This window comes from Phyllobates terribilis, unplaced genomic scaffold (genome assembly GCF_046119375.1).
Source record: "Phyllobates terribilis strain yellow unplaced genomic scaffold, ASM4611937v1 Scaffold_13__5_contigs__length_258822181, whole genome shotgun sequence".
Taxonomy (NCBI): domain Eukaryota; kingdom Metazoa; phylum Chordata; class Amphibia; order Anura; family Dendrobatidae; genus Phyllobates; species Phyllobates terribilis.
This window is the reverse complement of record NW_027362773.1, coordinates 4,239,046-4,264,382: the sequence shown is the minus strand read 5'-3', so window position 1 is coordinate 4,264,382 and position 25,337 is coordinate 4,239,046. Positions and strand designations below refer to the sequence as shown.

The 25,337-nt window shown below is 41.9% G+C and overlaps 1 protein-coding gene across 1 annotated transcript in view; it reads right to left on the bottom strand.

Moving 5' to 3' along the window:
• SLC12A4 (solute carrier family 12 member 4) overlaps positions 1–25,337 on the bottom strand; it is a 394,075-nt gene that overhangs the window by 128,817 nt on the left and 239,921 nt on the right. Inside the window, exons 10-11 of the mRNA XM_073657959.1 lie at positions 20,478–20,576; positions 2,765–2,822 (exon numbers count right to left, since the gene is read on the bottom strand). Coding sequence (XP_073514060.1) covers positions 2,765–2,822; positions 20,478–20,576 — 157 coding nt within the window. The remainder of the gene's footprint in view (positions 1–2,764; positions 2,823–20,477; positions 20,577–25,337) is intronic.

Here is a 25,337-nt window from a genome sequence, read left to right as displayed (position 1 = left end):
CACCGAGCTATTCAGTTTGTGCCAAGACTTTCATCCCTATACACAAAATTAAGAGCTCTCCAATGATGTTGACAGAATACTAAGTAGCAGCCCTGGAGGCATAAGACCCAAGAGTCTTCTACCTGTGGGGGAATAGAGCCGTGCCCTAGCAGGGGCACCCTAGCTTAACTTGACGTCCTTCTTTGGTAGATCGAAACCAGAGAACAATAGAAGCCCTAGAGGTGGGTCTGACCTCTGCTAGGGCATAATGGGATGACCCGCAAGGCAATTAAATGTCCGAACGGAGCTGTGAGACACAGGTAGAGCTGCACATATCTGATTAAGTCAGATTGTTTAAGAACCTCTCAGGGAAATGAAAGGTTAAGCACCTAAAGGAAGTAGAGCAATCTCCTCATTAAGGTGAAAGGTGGTGAATAACAATAAAGGCGAAAGTAGGGAGATGAACGCCTAACCACATTGTAACGGAGAAGAAAAGAGACGCGGGAGCTCCCTTTGGAGCCTTGCCTAATGGAAGAGAGGAAAAAAATCACCCTGCCAGAAATCAGGAATGGAGAGATCTCTCTGATCAGCACAAAAGGAGAGGACTCAAAGGCCCACAAGATTGAGGTCCCCAGATCCAGGGGGTCTAACACCGTGGCCCTGAGTTCGCTCTGTACGGGTGGTCAATCCTGACCTATGGCCTGGACCAGGATAGCCAAGACAGGAACCTGGCCCCCAGTAGTAAACCCTGGCTCAAGGTAGACATGCAGAAATGTAAAAAAAGCATATTGCCATAAGAGTGTTGCCAACAAGTTCTCACCTAAGAACTAGAGACTTTCTAAATATAATGGTAGAAAAGTGATATCTAAGGCCTTGTTGCCTAATCCTAGTCAGACAAACCAAATCTGAAAGGCCCAAAGCATTCTGAACTGCGGACCCAACAGTCCTGCCGGTAAAAAAAAATGACCAAGAAATTCGGCAGAAGAGGAGTCTGTTGGGGAAGGTCTATCTGGATGCTATGGGTGGTCCCTGGGGGCATCTGAGATGAAGAAAGGGTGTTATGAAATCAATCAGAAGGAATCGGAGCTTAGCAGGTATTCAAAATTTTCAGACCAAGCTGGGGATGGAGAATCCTGCCATGATAGGGAAAGACCAAGATTCCTTGCTCATATCTCTGCCTTGACTATCCAGGGAAACTCTAGTGGAGGAAATAGGCTTCTCGGGGGGCCATCAAAGGCATAAAATTACCAAATGCCCTGGCGATCCAGGCAACACAACAGAAGTCGATCATCTGATTGACATGCCTTAACACTCGAATGAGATGGATGTGGCCCGCGGTGAAAAGATGGAAGCACTGCTAGTAGTGTTGAGCGAGTGTGTTCTATTAACCCTTTCGCCAAGTATGCTGGGGCCGAGCTCAGAGTATTTACAGCTGCTCGGTGATATGTTTGAATCGCTCCCGTGTGCATGATTTGCGACTGTTTGACAGTTTTAATACATGTGAGGAATGTCTATTTCTTACACATTCCTCACATGTAATAAAGCTGTCAAACAGTTGCAAATCATGCACACGGGAGCGATTCAAACATATCACCGAGCAGCTGTAAATACTCGGAGCTCGGCCGAGCATACTCGGAACAGAACATACTCGCTCAACACTAACTGCTAGTATTCTCTAACCCAGCCATCAAGGACTGTATATAAAAAGGACTAGGATAAGATGGAGACCGCTTTGAGGACAGAGATAGCACAGGGATGAAACAAGTACTGAACTAGCCGCCTCAAAGGGAGGCTTTAACATCCACTCAATGTGTCTAAAAGTGGCGTCTAAATCAAGGATAACATAGGTCTGCTATTCAGACCTATGTCTGGCTCTGAAAGACACTAAGGTAAACTGATTAACTGGGTGTAGCCTGGTGGGGAGGAGTCAGCTTTTTTTTCTTCTAAGTTTCTTACTGTCAGCCTGCAGGTGGCAGCATAGTAACCCATAGTTCCTGTGTCCCCCTAATGAAGTAACCAAGATAAAAAACCTTGCCCAGGGGTAATAAAATCAGTCATAATCACCTACTGGCACCCATCTGGGTCCAGCGCAGAGACTGGAACTGGTGATTTTCACTGTTCAACCAACTACTGGACCATTGCAGCCTGTACTTTACTAGAGATCAAGTGACTTTGAGCAGCACTTCACCATAAAAGTCACCAGACCGCTGCAGCCAATCACTGTGGATCGTGGAAAGATGACATAACCACTTCTTGTGTCTGGTAGACCACAAAGCGGCATGCAGTGGATCCAGCTAAACCTTGCTGTGCCCACTGTGCCATCCTCTGGTACTGAATTTGGGATAATAGGTCACCCTTTACATGTCCACTACAAATACAATAAATCATTCAAAAAGGCTGTTTTTGATGCTATATGGACTACCACACAATTTTTGCAATTTATGTTTTTGAACATAAAGAAGCCAAAACACAAAGTTGTGTGACTCTCTGGTGACTTCAATGTACTGCATCAGGTTGTATTTACTCACCAAACAGTAGATGCAATGTTTGCAAAATCTTTTGGACGGAGTGCAATTACTAACCGTTGGGGATTAAGAATCAGAGGTAAAAAAGGACTGCCAAAAAGACCGCATGACTATTGTTTTATTATATTTGGGGCAATAGAAAAAAATTGTCCAAATTTCTTTAAATTACTGTTGTGCTTTTGAAGTATTGGTATGCGGATTTACAGTTTCTTTTCCTAAACAACACCACAATAAAATGAATCAGTGAAAATATAACATACTTGTCTCTTAAAACCACTCCTTCGACACATGCTCCAAAAAGGATGACAGTGCTGAAATCTGAGCATTAATGTTAAAGGTAACTGGAATTTATATGTAGTTTAATTTGTGAGGCCGCTTTTATTAGTCCCACAAGAAGTATCCACACTTACGTCTTCATTCAAACTCATCCTGAACATGATTTTTTTTAATTAGAAAGAAAAAAAAGATTTTAATATTTTTTTACTATATATCTATATACAAGTAAATTAACATGTTTGCCAGTAGCAGAAGTAGTTGTAAAGATAGAAGATATACCCAACAACATGATCTCCTACGGACTCCAGACAATTGGCTGAATGGTCAAAAGAGAAAATTCAGAGATAACTGATCTAAAGTCAGTAGAGCAGGTCTGTGGCTGTATAATTACACATTCTGGCTATAAACTGCAGACTGATCTGTTGCGGCATATAACCACTAGAGCCAAAGATTACAAGAATTTATTTTTTTTAATTAAAACATGTCAGCTTTATTGATTACAAATTTAAAACATAGGTATGAAAAACAGGGCAAAAAAACTAAAGAAAACAATATATAGCGCAGAAAATAATTATTAGAATAGTAAAAGATCAGAAAAAGTAGTCCTGACCTAAAATTCTAAGCAGTATAGAGCCCGAATTTACTGATATAGTAAATGTGCCAATAATGCTCAAGAGAGAAAGTGATAAGGATGCCATCAAAGTAATATGCTAGTGCAACAGTATATATGCCACCAAACACCATGCTCTTTGGGGCTAATCCTAGGACATACTCAATATGGTCACCATGAATAAGGATCACATTCTTCCGGGGACACGCACCCGAAAGAAGCGATCAGCAAAACGACGTCCGTTGAGTGTGGGGAGACAGACAGCCTACCTAGGGCTCTTTGATCGACTGAATTACTAAGGTAATACACCTTATATTTTCTGATCGTTATTCATGGTGACCATATTCATTATGTCCTAGAATTAGCCCCATAGAGCATAGTGACATAGTTTTTAAGGTTGAAGGAGGATTAAGTCCATCTAGTTAAACCCATAGCCTAATAATGTTGATCCAGAGGAAGGCAAATTAAAAACATGTGGCAAACACTAAGCTCCACATTGGGGAAAAAAATTCCTTCCTGACTCCATATGACAATCAGACTAGTTCCCTGGATCAACGCCCTATCAAGAAATCTAGTTTATATAACCTGTAATATTATACTTTTCAAGAAAGGCATCCAGGCCCTTCTTAAATTTTAATAGTGAATCACTCATTACAACATCATGCGGCAGAGAGTTCCATAGTCTCACTGCTCTTACAGTAAAGAATCCCCGTCTGTGATTATGATTAAACCTTCTTTCCTCCAGACGTAGAAGATGCCCCCTTGTCCCAGTCTCAGGCTTCAGAGTAAAAAGATCAGTAGAAAGGTCTTTGTACTGTCCCCTCATATACTTGTACATAGTAATAAGATCACCCCTAAGCCTTCGTAAATAACCCCGAGTGTTTCATGGCATCTATACTGTTGCACTAGCATATTACTTTGATAGGAGAATTATCACTATCTTGCGCATAATTGGCTCATTTATTATATCAGTAAATTCAGGTTCTATACTGCCTATAATTTTAGGTCAGGACTACTTTTTCTGATAATATTTTACTATTCTAATAATTATTTTCTGGGCTATATACTTATGGGCTAATGGTATCCTTGCTGAGTTTTTCATCCCCTTATTTTTGCCCTGTTTTTTATACTGGTTTTAAATTTGTAATCAATAAAAATGACATGTTTTATTTACATTTTTTTTGTTGGAATCTCTTTGTATCTGGCAGTTATATGACACAACAGATTATGTTGTTATCTATATAGTGAAGTGTCTAACAGTATATTGTGTGAGAACAATAGTAGTAATTATAAACTACAGACTACCTGAGCTGGGGCAAGATCTAATTTCACAGGTCTGCAAAAAATAAAATTTCAAAGATGATCTGTATGTGATACTATAAATGAAGCTGTCTTAGAGGAGGTAATTACGCAACAGAAATGAACCTATCTATTTCCAAAGAATCCGAGAACAGCTACATTTTATATGATACCGAAAGTCCACAAGGATACCCTAAATCCACCAGGGAGGCCTATAATTTCAGGTATTGGCAACTTATCTGAACCCATATGCTGCTTCATTGATCATGTCCTTAGACCCCTTGTTGAAACTATGCCATCTTATCTAAAGGACATCTTGAAATAATTGGACGGAGTGGAACTGGACAAGGAAACTCTCATTGTGGTGTGTGATATGGAGTCTCTTTATACGTCAATACGACATCAAGACGGACTCAAAGCAGTATCACATTTCTTGAAGACATCTAATTATACAAAGAATATGTGCGAGTTTATTCTCATTTTATTACAATTCGCATTGACTCACAACTTTTTTCTATTTGGTAATTCATTCTTCCTACAGCTCCAGGGCACGGCTATGGGGGCAGCTTGCGCCCCCTCATATGCCAACTTTTTCCTGGGGCTGTGGGAAAGACACATTTTTTCATCTAATCTGGCACCTCTCTGTGAAAAAGTTTTAATGCGGAACAGATATATAGATAATGTTCACTTTTTAAGCAGGGATCACAAGAAGAATTGAAGATTTTCATAACCAATTTGAATGAAAATGACTTGAATTTAAAAATGACCTATAAGGCCGATAGGACGAACATGAATTTCCTAGATGTCTTACTTTAATGTTGATGAAAGGGGTCGCATTCAAACAAATGTCTTTAGGAAACCAACAGCGGCTAACACGTTAATACATTTTCAATCATCGCATCCAAGAAACCTTGTAAAAGGAATTCCAATAGGACAATTTTTACGCATGAAAAGAATATGTTCAACAGATTTGGCTTTTGAGCAACAAGCAGATGATCTCAAACTAAGATTTCAGAACAGAGGATATGACGATAAAACAATCAATAAAGGCTATCGACGGGCTAAGTTCACAAAACGATTGGAGCTGCTATATAAAACAAAGGAGACAACAAAAAACGTAAATTAGATTCATTTCTACCTTTAATTCACAAAAAGTGAGTTAAGAAAGGCCCTTGATAAATATTGGAGTATTTTGCTACTGGATCTGGATTTGTTCAAATATGTAACAAAAAATCCGACAATTACCTATAGGAGATCCTGCAATCTGAAGGATATGTTGGTAAAGAGGCATTTTAAGAAAACACAAAGAGGACTTTTTGGTTCAAATGGCCCCAAATGGGGATGCCACTCATGCGGCTCATGTGTAGCATGCACCAATATTGAAACATCAGATTCATTTAAGGACTCCTCTGGCATTAAAACCTATAGGATAACACACACAATATCATGTACATCAGTTTGGGTTGTGTATTGTGCAACTTGTCCGTGTCCAAAAATGCACATAGGCTTAACATCTCGTGAATTTCGACAACGCACAAGAGAACATGTCTTGGACATTAATGCGGCAAAAGAAACAGATGACATCACAAGCCTTAAAACTCTACCATGCCATTTTAGAATGATGCATGACTGTGACTCTTCCCTCCTGATGGTAAAGGGGATTGATAAAATTGTTATAGATGAAAAGGGAGGGGATTGGAAAAAAGCACTGGCCCAGAGAGAACTTAAATGGATAGTTACACTGGACACTATGGCACCAAAAGGTCTCAATGAGACACTAAGTTTAGCTCCTTTCTTTTAAATTAAAACTTTGGAGTTTAGTATTCAATGATTTGTTTCCTATATGGTCTGACCATTTTTTTAATCGAAGTTTTAATTCCATTTTTGTTTTTACTTTTATTCTTAGACTTGATGGGACAAACTACCTGAATGGATCTGACATCTGAATGGACCGATCTTATACTGTCATCACCCATTACCTGATTAATATAGAATGATATATATGTACATTATAATTTGTGAGGGTATTTATTCATTATACATATTCATTTTTTTATATATATTTTTCTTAGGGATATTTATAGAATTATTAATATATGTGCTGTATTTATTACATATTTACTCAATTATGTTTCTAGTATTAATATTTGTATAGACACTTTTTATGGTTTTATCACGTACACATTGGTATTTATGCACTTCACTAGTTATTTTATATGTTATATTTTTCATATGGTTATATATATATACACTACATTTACTTCTTGAATGAAATGAGGCTCATAATATACATCCTATCGCTATCACTTCCATATTCATATTTATGCACATCACTCTTTATTGATTATTTAATATCATACTAAGATTATATATATATATATGCACTGTCACTTTTTTATCTTTTTTTCTTTTATGTATACGGAATTTATACAACACATCTCTATTGTCATGTCCCCGTAGTAATGTTTCTACATCTACCAAAAAATATTAGGTTCTGCATTCATGCTTTATCTTGTTAATCAGATGTAAATATGCTCCAATACAAACACATACATGTGCTATGATGTAGGTTGCAGGACTTTTGTTTTTTTTAGCGCCTGTGTGTTCCACAGTGGAGCGCAGAGCGCTTCCGGTTTGCGTCATATCCGGTCACATGGACGCACTCATGCAGAGTTGCGTCCAGGACATGGATATCCGCCGAACTGCAAGATTACCAGCTAGTAATGATTATTCAGTGCAGTCCATTGGCCATTCAGCACTTAAATACCCAGTCCTTAGTCCCTGGAGCCACTTCCCTTATAAAAGCCAGGCAGGCGAAAAGTACGTCGGGATCTGCTTCTCTGGGAGGTCTGTAAACTTATACAATGTGTTTTGTCTATTTGCTGCTACTATAATTCTGTTTTGCACTGACTGCACTATTTGCACTTATTGGCATGCATATATGATCTATCATTTTTAGGTATAATATACATCCTCTACTAATGTAATAATATCTAAAGTATGCTACCCATCCTTTTGTGCTTTTGTTGCAGTGCATCTATATATTTATTTATTATAATTATATTTTTGTATGAGCGATTAATTTTGTACATAGCACTTATTGCGCTATTTGCACTTTATAATATCTATATAATATATGAATTTTACGATTTAATATCAATTATATATTATATTTTATACTTGGTGCACATGTTTTCTACTGAGTGCATAATGTAAACACATTGTTAGACGTCTATAATCGGTTATACAGTACCTCCTTTTAGTTTTGAGTAGTGTTGAGCGATACCTTCCGATATCAGAAAATATCGTATCGGATTGGATCGGGCCGATACCCAAAAAGTATCGGATATCGCCGATTCCGATACCGGAAACCAATGCAAGTCTATGGGACACAAATATCGGAATGAAAATAAACCCTTTCTTTCCTTGTAGGTTAATTCTACATGAAGGAAAACAACTAAGAATAATGTAGAATGACATGAAAAGCCGGCAATTCATCAGCGGCATACACCGGTACCCGACAATTTACAACAGAAAGAATAGAATATCACACATAGATTAGATAGATAGAAACATGTCAGTCACATATATATGAAGTACAGTGACAGTGTTGCTTACTGTACTTGTCATTTAGTGTAAAGGATTTATTAAAAAAAATATTAGTGTTTTCGTGCACCGTCTCTTTAAAAAAGCCGGCCGGCAATTCAGCATCTGTACCCGACAATTTATAACAGACAGAATAGAGCTTCACACATAGATTAGATAGATAGAAACATGTCAGTCACATATATATGAAGTACAGTGATAGTGTTGCTTACTGTACTTGTCATTTAGTGTAAAGGATTTATAAAAAAAAATAATAGTGTTTTCATGCAGCGTCTCTTTAAAAAAGCCGGCCGGCAATTCAGCAACTGTACCCGACAATTTATAACAGACAGAATAGAGAATCACACATAGATTAGATAGATAGAAACATGTCAGCCACATATATACGAAGTACAGTGACAGTGTTGCTTACTGTACTTGTCATTTAGTGTAAAGGATTTATTTAAAAAAATAATAGTGTTTTCATGCAGCGTCTCTTTAAAAAAGCCGGCCGGCAATTCAGCATCTGTACCCGACAATTTAGAATAGAAGGAATAGAGAATCACACATAGATTAGATAGATAGAAACATGTCAGTCACATATATATGAAGTACAGTGACAGTGTTGCTTACTGTACTTGTCATTTAGTGTAAAGGATTTATTTAAAAAAATAATAGTGTTTTCATGCAGCGTCTCTTTAAAAAAGCCGGCCGGCAATTCAGCATCTGTACCCGACAATTTAGAATAGAAGGAATAGAGAATCACACATAGATTAGATAGATAGAAACATGTCAGTCACATATATATGAAGTACAGTGATAGTGTTGATTACTGTACTTGTCATTTAGTGTTAAAATAAAGGATTTATTTAAAAAAAAATTGGCATGGGGTTCCCCTTAATTTTAGGCTCTAGCGGAGGTTAAGCAGACAGCTGGGGCAAATGTTTGAAGCCTGGGAAGGGGGTAATACCCACGGAGCTTCCCAGGCTACTAATATCAGCCCCCAGCTGAATACCTAGCCTTTACTAGCTATTAAAATGGGGGAACCCCCCCAAAAAAATAACGTGGGGTCCCCTCTAATTTAATAGCTAGCACAGGCTAGGCAGACAGCTGGGGGCTGATATTAATAGCCCAGGAAGGGTGCCATGAATATTGGCCCCCTCCCAGGCTAGAAACACCAGCCGTCAGCCGCCCCAGAAATGGCGCATCCATAGGATGCGCCAATTCTGGCACTTAGCCTCGCTCTTCCACGCTGCCCTGGTGCGGTGGCAGGGGGTAATAGGGTTGGGGTTGATGTCAGCTTATAATGCCAGCTGACATCAAGCCCAGGTTAGTAATGGAGAGGCGTCTATAAGACACCCCCATTACTAACCCCATAGTCAAAGTTAAAAGAAAACACAAACACCCAGAATAAAGTCCTTTAATTGAAATAAAGACACAATTCTTTATTGTTCTAAATTAAACCATACTTACCATCTCGCCCATTCCAGCTGAAGCCAACGATCTCCTGCAATAAAAGTAAAATAATAAAGCAACCTCATCCTTACCTTTCCATGGTTCCCAGGACGGCTTCAGCTCTGCTACATCGAGATGACAGGCTGGACCGCAGCAGAACGCTGCCATCCAGCCTGTCATCCCGCGGACACTGAGAAGCGCAGGCATGCTTGCGCTCCTCAGTGTCTCTCTGTGACGTCATCCAGATGAGCCGAGTTCATGTCCAATGAACTCAGCTCACCTCATGCACGTCACTGACAGCGTGGGAAAATTCTCCTGCACTCAGCGCTTCAGCGTGAGAATTCTCCCACGCTGTCAGTGACATACATGAGGTGAGGTCATGTCCAATGAACTCAGCTCACCTCATGCACGTCACTGACAGCGTGGGAAAATTCTCACGCTGAAGCGCTGAGTGCAGGAGAATTTTCCCACGCTGTCAGTGACGTACATGAGGTGAGCTGAGTTCATTGGACATGACCTCGGCTCATCTGGATGCCGTCACAGAGAGACGCTGAGCAGCGCAAGCATGCCTGCGCTTCTCAGTGTCTGCGGGATGACAGGATGGATGGCAGCGTTCTGCTGCGGTCCAGCCTGTCATCTCGATGTAGCAGAGCTGAAGCTGTCGTGGGAGCCATGGAAAGGTAAGGATGAGGTTGCTTTATTATTTTACTTTTATTGCAGGAGATCGTTGGCTTCAGCTGGAATGGGCGTGACTGTAAGTATGGTTTAATTTAGAACAATAAAGAATTGTGTGTTTATTTCAATTAAAGGACTTTTTTCTGGGTGTTGTGTTTTTTTAAATACTTTACTAGAAATTCATGGTGGTCATGTCTAATATTGGCGTGACCCCATGAATTTCGGGCTTAGGGCCAGCTGATAATGCCAAGCTGGCCTTAACCCCTTTATTACCCAGTGAGCCACCGCACCAGGGCCCTGGATGAGTTGGGTACAGCGCCAGAAGATGGCGCTTCTATGAACGCGCCATTTTCTGGGGCGGCTGCGGACTGCAATTTGCAGCGGGGGTGGCCCAGAAAGCTTGGGTCTCCCTGCGCTGCGGATTCCAGCCCCCAGCTGCCTAGTTGTATCTGGCTGGGCACAAAAATAGGGCGAAGCCCCACGCATTTTTTTTTTCAATTATTTCATGAAATTCATGGAATAATTAAGAAAAAAAGGGCTTCCCTATATTGTTGTGTCCAACCAGGTACAAATAGGCAGCTGGTGGTTGGGGGCAGCCCGTTCCTGCCTGCTGTACCTGGCTGGACACAAATATAGTGCGAAGCCCCACGTCAATTTTTTTTTAATTATTTCATGAAATAATTTTTTTAAAAAAGGGCTTCCCTATATTGTTGTGTCCAACCAGGTACAAATAGGCAGCTGGTGGTTGGGGGCAGCCCATTCCTGCCTGCTGTACCTGGCTGGACACAAATATAGTGCGAAGCCCCACGTCAATTTTTTTTAAATTATTTCATGAAATAATTTTTTTAAAAAAGGGCTTCCCTATATTGTTGTGTCCGGCCAGGTACAAATAGGCAGCTGGTGGTTGGGGGCAGCCTGTTCCTGCCTGCTGTACCTGGCTGGACACAAATATAGGGCGAAGCCCCACGTCAATTTTTTTTAAAATAAATCCTTTATTTTAACACTAAATGACATTTGAGGAGTTAATAAAGATGCAGTCCCTAAATTATTATTTATTTTTTAATTAATTTTTCCCAAAACTTTTGACATGGGCTTCGCCATATTTTTGTATGCCAGCCAGGTACAGCATCCAGCTTCTATGAACGCGCCATTTTCCGGGGTGGTTGCGGACTGCAATTTTCAGCGGGGGGGGGGGGGGGGGGGGCAGAAAGCTTGGGCCTCCCTGCGCTGCAGATTCCATCCCCCAGCTGCCTAGTTGTACCTGGCTGGACACAAAAATAGGGAGAAGCTTCACGTATTTTTTTTTTTAAATTATTTCATGAAATTCATGAAATAATTAAGAAAAAAAGGGCTTCCCTATATTGTTGTGTCCAACCAGGTACAAATAGGCAGCTGGTGGTTGGGGGCAGCCCGTTCCTGCCTGCTGTACCTGGCTGGACACAAATATAGTGCGAAGCCCCACGTCAATTTTTTTTAAATCATTTCAGGAAATTCATGAAATAATTAAAAAAAATTGATGTGGGGCTTCGCCCTATATTTGTGTCCAGTCAGGTACAGCAGGCAGGAACGGGCTGCCCCCAACCACCAGCTGCCTATTTGTACCTGGTCGGACACAACAATATAGGGAAGCCATTTTTTTCTTAATTATTCCATGAATTTCATGAAATAATTAAAAAAAAAAAAACGTGGAGCTTCTCCCTATTTTTGTGTCCAGCCAGGTACAACTAGGCAGCTGGGGGATGGAATCTGCAGCGCAGGGAGGCCCAAGCTTTCTGCCCCCCCCCCCCCGCTGAAAATTGCAGTCCGCGGCCGCCCCGGAAAATGGCGCGTTCATAGAAGCTGGATGCTGTACCTGGCTGGCATACAAAAATATGGCGAAGCCCACGTCAAAAGTTTTGGGAAAAATTTATTAAAAAATAAATAATAATTTAGGGACTGCATCTTTATTAAGTCCTCAAATGTCATTTAGTGTTAAAATAAAGGATTTATTTAAAAAAAAAATGGCGTGGGATCCCCCATAATTTTAGTCTCTAGCGGAGGTTAAGCAGACGGCTGGGGCAGATGTTTGAAGCCTGGGAAGGGGGTAAAACCCACGGAGCTTCCCAGGCTACTAATATCAGCCCCCAGCTGAATACCTAGCCTTTACTAGCTATTAAAATGGGGGACCCCCCCCAAAAAAAATGACGTGGGGTCCCCCCTATTTTAATAGCTAGCAAAGGCTAGGCAGACAGCTGGGGGCTGATATTAATAGCTCAGGAAGGGTGCCATGAATATTGGCCCCCTCCCAGGCTAGAAACACCAGCCGTCAGCCGCCCCAGAAATGGCGCATCCATAGGATGCGCCAATTCTGGCACTTAGCCTCGCTCTTCCACGCTGCCCTGGTGCGGTGGCAGGGGGTAATAGTGGTGGGGTTCATGTCAGCGCCAGCTGCCATGAAGCCCAGGTTAGTAATGATGGCCGTCTATATGACACCCCCATTACTAACCTACAAAGTGTTAAAAAGAAAAAACACACTACACCCAGAAAAAAATAATTTATTTGAAATAAAACACACCATTTTATTTAATTCTTAGTTTACTAAAAAAAAAATAGTTACCTGTCCACGTTCCTGCGCTGATCTCCCATGCACAGCTGTCACATCTGGAGATGGTGACAGCTGTGCATGGCTGCTGTAAGCTCACGCTGCCGGGAACACGTCCGCTCCCGGCAGCGGGAGCCACTGACTGAGGTCACCGGAGTGCATTCAGGCAGCGCAGCTCCGGAGACCTCGTTTACGGCAGTGCTGTACCGTGGGAATTTCTCACGATACAGCAGTGCCGTAAAGGAGCTAACCGGAGCAGCGCTGCCTGAACTCCGGTGAACCCTTACGGCCCCGTCATTCTAGCGGCGGCAGCGGTTCAGAGCGGTCACATTCTTTGTGGCTGCTCTGAACTGGAGATCATCGTGGGACACTCGTGGACTGCTACGGAGGGGTAAGGATAAGGTTGTGGTTTATTATTTTATATTTTATTACAGGAGATCGATGGCTTCGGGGAATTAGGTGTCTAGGTGAGTATAGGTGTAGTTTTTTATTTTTTACTTTATTTTAGGTGGCGATCGGCGGGGACAGGTAATGTATGAACTAATTTATTGTAGGTAACCACTGGCCACCAATGACATGTATTTAACATTTATTGGGGACACAGTAGGGCAATTTAAATAGCAGGATCAGGCTGATGGGAACTACTGCTCCCATCGAGCTGATCCTGCTGGCAGGAGTGGACGGGGGACAGACATAGGTCGATGGGAGTAGTAGTGTCACATCGGCCTATGTCTGCCTGCACGCACAGACACCGCACACACACACCCCGCGCACACACACACACACCCCGCACACACAGACACCCCGCGCACACACACACCCCGCGCACACACACACCCCGCGCACACACACACCCCGCGCACACACACACCCCGCGCACACACACACCCCGCGCACACACACACCCCGCGCACACACACACCCCGCACAGACACTGACCAGTGCGACCGTGGGAAAGTTCATGTGAGTTCATGCAGTCAAGCATGAACTCACATGAACCCTCTGAGGGCACCGCGGCGACTTCAAATGAACAGCTGATCGGCATCACCTGATACCTCAGCTGTTCATTTGAAATAACCGGCGGGAAAGCGCAGCACAGAACGGGAAAGCCGGCGGTGAAGTCTTTTCACTGCCGGCTTCCCCGCCCGGGTCCTTCGCTCCTTGGTGCTGCACTCCCCGCCCGGTCCTAATTTACGATTGGGATTGGAGGTGGCGAGGGGAGCGGAGGATCGGGGTGGGAGGCTGCGGGGAAACAGTATGGGGCTGTGCGATTGTTTAAAAGCCGGCGGCTTTTTACCGCGCGCCGGCTTTTAAACAATCAGGAGAATTCTCCCCCGCTGGGATGGCATTCTGATGACAGGCTGGATCTCAGCTGAGCGCTGCCATCCAGCTTGTCATCCTTCACAGACACTGCAGAGCGCAGGCATTATGGGAACTTCCGATTCCGGTATTCGATATTATAAAAGTATCGGAATTAAGTATCGGAATTCCGATACAGTGAATATCGGCCGATACCCGATATTTCAGTATCGGAATGCTCAACACTAGTTTTGAGTGCATCACCCCCTCCTTGCTCGCATTTTTTTCGTTTATATATGCTTGTATTTAATAAATGAAATTACGTTTCCCATTTTTTTAAGGTTTATATGTTATGGTGGGTATGTAACCGATTAAGATATCTATATACTAAAACTCTTTTTTCTGTGTTTAATGACATTTATTATATCAGTAAATTCAGGCTCTATACTGCCTATAATTTTAATTTTAGGTCAGGACTACTTTTTCTGATAATATTTTACTATTCTAATAATTATTTTCTGGGCTATATACTTATGGGCTAATGGTATCCTTGCTGAATTTTTCATCCCCTTGTTTTTTGCCCTGTTTTTTATACCGGTTTTAAATTTGTAATCAATAAAAATGACATGTTTTATTTAAATTTTTTTTGTTGAAATCTCTTCATATCTGCCGGTTATATGACACAACAGATTATGTTGTTATCTATATAGTGAAGTGTCTAAAGGCCCCGTCACACATAACGAGATCGCTAGCGAGATCGTTGATGCGTCACAGTTTTGGTGACGCAATAGCGATCTCGCTGTGATCTCGTTATGTCTGACAGGTAGCAACGATCAGGCCCCTGCTGTGAGATCGCTGATCGTTACAAAGCTTCCTGGACCATTCCTGGGTCGTTGCGCTCCCGCTGGGCAGTGTGCATCACTGTATTTGACACCTCATCAACGACCTCGTTAGCGATTCAGAACAGACACGTAGGCGTGGAAAAATTGGACTTTTCCGCGCCCCTCGTCCCCGATTGGTGGTCGCTACTGCGTCCTTGTTTTTCGGATCCCACCAGCGTTCTTCGCATGTGACTCCACTTTGAAGAAATCAGACATCTTTAGCGAGGTAGGTATTGTTTGGGGTCTCAAATGAGTTTCCCTTTTTAATTCATTTATAGGACATCTACCAATTATCTGCTATCATTGCTCTTCAGGGAGGGAGGGCTTGCCTTCTATCTGTATATATATGCTTTTGCATGGGCAGATATTTTAGGGGTCTCGTGCACACACACCCACACAGCATGTTTTCTGACACGCTGTCCTGGCCAACCGCTTCAGAGTTTTTCACACGCCAATTAACATGAAGCTTAAATCAATAGACTCTGTTGTTTTGGCCTGTTGCACGCTTCACAACTTTCTTCGTCGACATGATGCAATTACGTACTGTCCGCCTGGCTTCGTGGACTCTGTGGACCTAGCCAAAGGGGAAGTGGAGCTCGGTGAATGGCGTGCAAGCGATCCTGCAATTGCAGGCCTTCAACCAGTGGGACATGGCAGAAACACCCATGATGCGAAGACCTACCGCGACAACTACTGCCAGTATTTTAACGGTCCTGGTGCTGTTCCTTGGCAGCATCAGAACCTACAGTGGGCAACTACTCATGTTTCTACACTACTGACATGTCTGTACTGATGTGTCTAATAAACTGTGTGTTCTACTATGCAAAAGCTTTGTTTCTCATTCTTTCAGTAGTAGCAGTAGTCACCGCAGTAAGCAGTCCATATATATATATATACACACACACACACATACAGTTATATGAAAAAGTTTGGGCACCCCTATTAATCTTAAGCTTAATGTTTTATAAAAATTGGTGTTTTTGCAACAGCTATTTCAGATTGATATATGTAATAACTGCTGGACACAGTAATGTTTCTGCCTTGAAATGAGGTTTATTGTACTAACAGAAAATGTGCAATCTGCATTCAAACATAATTTGACAGGTGCATAAGTATGGGCACCTCACCAGAAAAGTGACATTAATATTTAGTAGATCCTCCTTTTGCAAAAATAACAGCCTCTAGTCGCTTCCTGTAGCTTTTAATGATTTCCTGGATCCTGGATGAAGGTATTTTTGACCATTCCTCTTTACAAAACAATTCCAGTTCAGTTAAGTTTGATGGTCGCCAAGCATGGACAGCCCTCTTCAAATGATCCCACAGATGTTCAATGATATTCAGGTCTGGGGACTGGGATGGCCATTCCATAACATTGTAATTGTTCCTCTGCATGAATGCCTGAGTAGATTTGGAGCGGTGTTTTGGATCATTGTCTTGCTGAAAGATCCATCCCCTGCGTAACTTCAACTTTGTCACTGATTCTTGAACATTATTGTCAAGAATCTGCTGATACTGAGTGGAATCCATGCGTCCCTCAACTTTAACAAGATTCCCGGTGCCGGCATAGGCCACACAGCCCCAAAGCATGATGGAACCTCCACCAAATTTTACTGTGGGTAGCAAGTGTTTTTCTTGGAATGCTGTGTTTTTTTGCCGCCATGCATAACGCCTTTTTGTATGACCAAACAACTCAATCTTGGTTTCATCAGTCCACAGGACCTTCTTCCAAAAAGAAATTGGCTTCTCCAAATGTGCTTTTGCATACCTCAGCCGACTCTGTTTGAGGCGTGCTTGCAGAAACGGCTTCTTTCGCATCACTCTCCCATACAGCTTCTCCTTGTGCAAAGTGCGTTGTATAGTTGACCGATGCACAGTGACACCATCTGCAGCAAGTTGATGCTGCAGCTCTCTGGAGGTGGTCTGAGGATTGTCCTTGACTGATCTCACCATTCTTCTTCTCTGCCTTTCTGATGTTTTTCTTGGCCTGCCACTTCTGGCCTTAACAAGAACTGTCCCTGTGTTCTTCCATTTCATTACTATGTTCCTCACAGTGGAGACTGACAGGTTAAATCTCTGAGACAGCTTTTTGTATCCTTCCCCTGAACAACTATGATGAATAATCTTTGTTTTCAGATCATTTGACAGTTGTTTTGAGGAGCCCATGATGCCACTCTTCAGAGGAGATTCAAACAGGAGAACAACTTGCAAGTGGCCACTTTAAGAAGCATTTCTCATGATTGCATACACCTGGCTATGAAGTTCAAAGCTCAATGAGGTTACAAAACCAAAAAAAGTGCTTTAGTAAGTCAGTAAAAAGTAGGTAGGAGTATTTAAAACAAGAAAATGATAAGGGTGCCCATACTTATGCACCTGTCAAATTTTGATTGAATGCTGATTGCACATTTTCTGTTAGTACAATAAACCTCATTTCAAGGCAGAAACATTACTGTGTCCAACAGTTATAACATATATCAAACTGAAATAGCTGGTGCAAAAACACCAATATTTATAAAACATGAAGCTTAAGATTAATAGGGGTGCCCAAACTTTTTCATATAACTGTACATACGTATACACATGCGTATACAGATACATACATACACGCATATACATTCGTGTACTCGTATGTAAACAGATTCATCCATGTACTCATGCATATTTTTAAGTACATAAATATATACACACACGTATACAGATAACTATATATACACATACAGTACAGATCAAAAGTTTGGACACACCTTCTCATTTAAAGATTTTTCTGTATTTTCATGACTTTGAAAATTGTACATTCACACTGAAGGCATCAAAACTATGAATTAACACATGTGGAATTATATACTTAACAAAAAAGTGTGAAACAATTGAAAATATGTCTTATATTCTAGGTTCTTCATAGTAGCCACCTTTTGCTTTGATGACTGCTTTGCGCACTCTTGGCATTCTCTTGATGAGCTTCAAGAGGTAGTCACCGGAAATGGTCTTCCAACTATCTTGAAGGAGTTCCCAGAGATGCTTAGCACTTGTTGGCCCTTTTGCCTTCACTCTGCAGTCCAGCTCACCCCAAACCATCTCGATTGGGTTCAGGTCTGGTGACTGTGGAGGCCAGGTCATCTGGCGTAGCACCCCATCACTCTCCTTCTTGGTCAAATAGCCCTTACACAGCCTGGAGGTGTGTTTGGGTTCATTGTCCTGTTGAAAAATAAATGATGGTCCAATTAAACGCAAACCGGATGGAATAGCATGCCGCTGCAAGATGCTGTGGTAGCCATGCTGGTTCAGTATGCCTTCAATTTTGAATAAATCCCCAACAGTGTCACCAGCAAATCACCCCCACACCATCACACCTCCTCCTCCATGCTTCAGAGTGGGAACCAGGCATGTAGAGTCCATCCGTTCACCTTTTCTGCGTGGCACAAAGCCACGGTGGTTGGAACCAAAGATCTCAAATTTGGACTCATCAGACCAAAGCACAGATTTCCACTGGTCTAATGTCCATTCCTTGTGTTCTTTAGCCCAAACAAGTCTCTTCTGTTTGTTGCCTGTCCTTAGCAGTGGTTTCCTAGCAGCTATTTTACCATGAAGGCCTGCTGCACAAAGTCTCCTCTTAACAGTTGTTGAAGAGACGTGTCTGCAGCTAGAACTCTGTGTGGCATTGACCTGGTCTCTAATCTGAGCTGCTGTTAACCTGCGATTTCTGAGGCTTGTGACTCGGATAAACTTATCCTCAGAAGCAGAGGTGACTCTTGGTCTTCCTTTCCTGGGGCGGTCCTCATGTGAGCCAGTTTCTTTGTAGCGCTTGATGGTTTTTGCAACTGCACTTGGGGACACTTTCAAAGTTTGCCCAATTTTTCGCACCGACTGACCTTCATTTCTTAAAGTAATGATGGCCAGTTTTTCTTTACTTAGCTGCTTTACTTAGAATTTGTATTATGGCAAGAAAAAAGCAGCTAACAGTCTATCCAGTAGGACTATCAGCTGTGTATCCACCTGACTTCTGCACAACACAACTGATGGTCCCAACCCCATTTAAAACGCAAGAAATCCCACTTATTAAACCTGACAGGGCACACCTGTGAAGTGAAAACCATTTCCGGTGACTACCTCTTGAAGCTCATCAAGAGAATGCCAAGAGAGTGCAAAGCAGTCATCAAAGCAAAAGGTGGCTACTTTCAAGAACCTAGAATATAAGACATATTTTCAGTTGTTTCACACTTTTTTGTTAAGTATATAATTCCACATGTGTTAATTCATAGTTTTGATGCCTTCAGTGTGAATGTACAATTTTCAAAGTCATGAAAATACAGAAAAATCTTTAAATGAGAAGGTGTGTCCAAACTTTTGGTCTGTACTGTACATGTGTGTGTGCAGTGTGTGATGACATGATTATATTTGAATAAATGTAGATTTTTTTTGTTTTTTGTTCAAGAATAAATGTGGATTGTTGTTTATGGAAAAAAAAAAAAAGACATCGCCTGAAAATAAGCCCTAACCCATCTTTCGGAGCAATAAAGAATATAATCCCTATTTTCGTAGAAACAAGGTAATAAAAAAGTCTCCATATAGATGCAGACTTTTTATCTCAGTGGAGAAATATATTGCTTTGACAGTCATCTCTTTAGGCAACAGATTATTATTTTACCTTCTAAAGTCAGCAAAAAAGGTGTTAATCACAAGCAGGTCGCCTGGAGAAGGTAGGAAAACTTGCTATGCTAGAAAGCAGGGGAATAGCGATCACTCTGGGAATGTTATCTCTGTTTTGAACTTCAATTATGTATATTTATACTATTTAAATGGTCTAATTTTTACTTAAGAAGCTATTCTCAATCCTCTGGATAGCGATATAACAGCATTGTGTAGAACCAGTCTAAATCATCAGTGATTATTAGTTGTAATTGTTCTTGTATGTATACCCCTTTTTCACATGTAAAGTGCCATGGAATAAATGGCGCTATAATAATAAATAATAATAATAATAATAACTGCCAAAAACAAGCAGAAGCCACAGAAGCCTTAGTGAAAGAAGTAAGTTGCTTTAAAAGGGTTCTCCATCTGTTGAAAGGGTCCTTGTGACAATAAGATGATAAAGGTACCCTGCTGCTGACAGCTCACAGTGCCCCCACAGTGAAACTGAAGTATTACAATTTCCCTGTCCCAATTCTATTCTACCAGTTCAGAACTCCCTAATAAGGTGTATGACAAAGGGTGGGAAAACCATGTTAAGTTATGTCAGAGTTAACACTTTAGGTACCAAACACTTATTCCTGACACTGCATATTTCAGTACGAGGCTACAACTTCTGAATAGGATACAGATTAATGAGGTAGTAATTATAGCCAAAATGGTGCCAACAGGAATGGACTTCTGAGCATCTCTAAGGTCTCCAGATCGATTACTTCCAGCCATAATACCTAAACAAGACAGAAAAAAAATTCAGCTTGTGTGTCAGCATCAGAAAATATAGTAAGTACTCCAACATTTATGGTTCGCAAAAGGCCAACCTTCTTAAATGAAACTGTGCTCCATATAAAATTTAAAGAGCATATACTCGTCTCTTGGGTCGGCACTGCTCCAATGAGGTTGGTGCTGTGTCTTTGGGCGTGCTAACAAGACATTATTCACATGAGTGTCATACACATTAGATGGATCTGATGGCAGTTGGATGAACAATGCTGTGATTGTAGGTTCAGCCAACAGTGATTTCAGCTGTCCCTCCCATAAACAGGAGCCAACAGTCTCCTGTTATCTATGAGAAAGACGCTGACAGACATTTCAGTCAGAGACTAATCTCAAGGAGAAAAAGCGATCAGCAGTACGAAATCGGACATACCTGAACAACATTTCCTCTAACAATAATTGGGACAAAGCCCCTATACATGTTAGTCTGTCTGACGAACCAATCGATATCAGCAGGTCCGGGTGACAGTCTAATTTGTATGGAGGTCTTTAGCCTGCAAACCCCTTGTGGATGTATGAACGATCTGTTACCTAATCTCTAACACTTTAGCTTCTATTCTCAAGGCTATCAGACCTTAACGCGGATAGACTTTTTCCTAATTTGCATTCCCTCTGAGACATTAAAGTGGAGTTGGGGTAGGTTACTTTGGCTGCCTTTTTCTTGATTCTTTTTAGGAAGGAATTAAGAAACAAAACAACACATACTTCTATTGCCTTTCATCTATACTGGCACAGTAGCTCCCCACCTATTCCTCCGCTGGCTAGCTTTTCTCCATTAGCTCCAGTGTTCTCTTCTGTCTTTGCTCTTTGTCTTCTAGTGTTGACTAGGTCATAAGTGATGTCATGAGGCCATGCACATCATGATATCACATAAGGCCCAGTAAGTCCAGGAGACAGTGACCAATTCATCAAAACGTTTACGCCACAGAAGCGTTGTAAAATTGTTGAAAATTTGTAAATGTTTGTACAACGCGGAGTTGTGCAAAAATTTGGGGACATTTGACAGTTCTGAATCTGCAGATCTGGGGCAGAGCCAGTGAGGGATGGGCGGAGGGGGGTAAATAACTACAGCAGCCTTCGAAATTCATCAAAACTGCCAGTTTTTGTACTCCAGAAATGCTATACCAGTCACTGACTAGAGTAGCATTTCTGGACAGGGCATGGAGGCGTGCGCCACTTGGGAGAGGTGCCAAATTCAGTTAGTAGTATGCACGCCTTAATGAATTCCGAATCTTCTATTTCTTCAAGTCTGGCGTAGCACGATTGATGAATGAATAGCCCTCATAGGGCAAAGGCAGAATAGAAGAATAGAGCTGAAGAGAAGTGAGAGAGTGGAGGACTTGGTGGGAGCTTTGCCGCCAAGACATGTGAGAAGCTAGTAGAGTATAATAAATGGCTTTTACCAGCAATCTGATTTGCGTCTAATAAACTCACAATAAATTTGAAGCATTAACAAATTTGATGAAATGTATTCTTTTTGGCTTGATTCAAGTTGTCTACTTTTGATGTTATTAGTCATTGGCACACCCACAAATTTTACCCTGAAACAAAATGCTCGCTTATTTAACCACTTCATCAAGGAGTTTAAAAAGTAAAGGGTTAGAAACCTGAACGTCAATGGCGAAAACATTACTCCCCAGAGGCCATAACAAGAAAAAATCCATAAACAAGCAAAAAAAAAAATTATGATAAATCTACTTTTTTGTCTTAAGGGATAACCAATGGAAGCAACTTTGCAGTCCACAATGCCCAAAATCTACTATTCCATCATCACAACATCTTTGTTAAAAATTTGCCTGTTGCTTTTTGTATAAAATTTCTGCTTTCCAGTCTGGTATCCAAAAAACAACAAAGAATAATAGCGGCTAAAAATCGTTAAAGGGTTATTCTGAAAGGAGACAGGGTCTAGCTTGCTGGGGGGGCTGAGAGTCTGGGAGTCGTTGCCTTGTTTTGAATAGCACGGAGGTGCGCATTTTCAATCTCCACTCCATCCATTGTCTATGGGACTGCTGGAAATGGAAAAGTGCTATCTATATATATATATATAATCATCTTATCCCGTCTGTCTGTCCAGGAAATCCCGCGTCGCTGATTGGTCCGGCCGCGGCCAATCAGCGACGCGGGATTTCAGAAAAAGATGGCGGCCGTTAGCGGCTCATCTGCCGGACGGAGGTCAGCGGCGATGCAGCAGGGAGATGACCGGCGCGAGGCGCTCATCTCCTGGCCGCTAGCAGCAGAAGTATCCCGACCGGCGGCGGCGCCGCTGACCTCCATGCGGCTAACGTCAGGAGATCAGCGGCTTGGCCCGCTGATCTCCAGAGGGCAAATGTGAATGGAGGACCGGGGAGCGGCGCCGCTGGTCGGGATGCTTCTGCTGCGAGTAGCCGCTCATCTCCCGGCTTCTCGCAGCGGAAGTAGCTGCACAGGCAGCGCCGCTCCCCGGTCCTCACTAATACGACATTGATTGGTCGCGGTCGAAGCCCGCGACCAATCAGCGGTATGGGTGGAAAATTTAAACGCCGCTCTGCTGATTGGTCGCGGCTGCCAGCCGGCCACGACCAATCAGCGAGATTGGCGCCAAATTTAAACACCGCTCTGCTGATTGGTCACGGCCGCCGGCCGCAACTAATCCGCATTATTGCCGCCAAATTTAAACACCGCTTAGCTGATTGGTCGCGGTCGCCGGCCGCGACCAATCTGCGATATTGGCGGCAAATTTAAACACAGTTTTGATGATTGGTTGCGGTCACGACTAATCAGCGATTTTAGGGTCAAATTTAAACAAGCTCTCCGGTCCTCACTAACACAGTTCGCTGATTGGTCGCGGCCGCCACCCGCGACCAATCACCAATATTGCCGCCAAATTTAAACACCGTTTTGCTGATTGGTCGCGGTTGCCGGCCGCGATCAATCAGCGATTTTGGCGCCAAATTTAAACAACGCTCTGCTGATTGCGCCTGGTCGGCCGCATACATATTCTAGAATACTCGATGCATTAGAATCGGGCCACCATCTAGTGCACACATATTTCCAGCTGTTCCATAGTCCATAAATGGAGGTCGACAATGCGCACCTCCGCTTCATTTAAAACAAGACTCCAAAAATGCTGTTTCACTGGTAAATTTTTACTCTAGGTTTTTAAGGATTTTTTTTTATTAAGGGAATGCATGCTGTTTTTTTGTGAACACGTTTTAGTATTTATCTTGGAGCTGCAGGTTGGGCAAATCATGGAAGTGGGTATTTTTTATCAGAAGATCCTGTTTTTTCTGTCTTGTGCTGCTTTTAATGGGGATCTGTAAGTTCTTTCATTTTCCCACCAAAATGGATTATATGACTGTTTAGGTTATGAGAATAGAAGAGACAGCGTGAAAAAGCTTTAAAGCTCCATTTATTCTGTCATAGATGCAATGTTTCGACCAGCCATAGGTCTTTTTCAAGTGAGCTCTTAATCTGATTTCTCAGCAATAAAACAGCACTTGCTTTCAATAAACTTACTGCATTCCTGATGGTCTCATAACCTACATTGTAATATACCATAATGGGTTTGAAGGGGGTGGAAGGGGTTGAATGAAGTATCAGATTGCCTTTAAAGTGAACCTGTCACGTGAAAAAATACTATTAAACCTGCAGGCATGGGGTTAACAGCATTCTGAAACTGCCCGCTGCTGGGAGGATATGAACTTTATCCCACCCCCACGCACCCCAGCAGCGTTCGGGTTACAGTCATCATATTCACAAGGTTTTTTGGGGGATATACAGGGGAGTCAGAATATAATGTACAACTTTCTGGAATGCAGCACAGGCGCTGAGGAAGGTGGCGGTATTAGTTCATACATGAAAAAAGTGGTGACGGGTTCTCTTTAAGAGTGTCATCACTTTTAGGGTTTCATAGGGCCTGACTTTGGATTTCACCTGTAAACAATAGTGGACTATCCCTAGATTACCCACTGTGTAGTGGGCACAAGGGCAACAAGATATTTATTTATTTTACTCACTTAAATAGCGCCATTAATTCCATAGCGTTTCACAGACATTATGGGCACTGTCACCATTGGGGCTCACAATCTAAATTCCCTATCAGTATGTCTTTGGAAAGTGGGAGGAAACCGGAGAACCTGGAGGAAACCCACACAAACACAGGGAGAACATACAAACTCCATGCAGATATTGTCCTTGGTGGGATATTAACCCAGGACCCCAGCGCTGCAAGGCTACAGTGCTAACCACTGAGCGATAATAGTGGAACTCACACAAGCAAGAAAACTTTGCTGAGCGAATAGCTTTTCTACCTCTACCATTTACCCATTTGCCTAATGTTGTTAGTAATACCTTTTGATATACGATAACTGCATTGTGGTAATTACCTGTACATATATACGGTACCTTCTTATTTTTTACTTATTCTGATTTACATCTATATATATATATATATATCTATATATACAGTGCCTACAAGTAGTATTCAACCCCCTGCAGATTTAGCTGGTTTGATAAGATGCAAATAAGTTAGAGCCTTCAAACTGCAAACGAGAGTAGGTTTTATGAACAGAAGCATAAATCTTACAAACCAAAAAGTTATGTTGCTCAGTTGAATTTTATTAAATTTTAAACATAAAAGTGTGGGTCAATTATTATTCAACCCCTATGTTTAATATTTTGTGGAATAACCCTTGTTTGCAATTACAGCTAATAATCGTCTTTTATAAGACCTGATC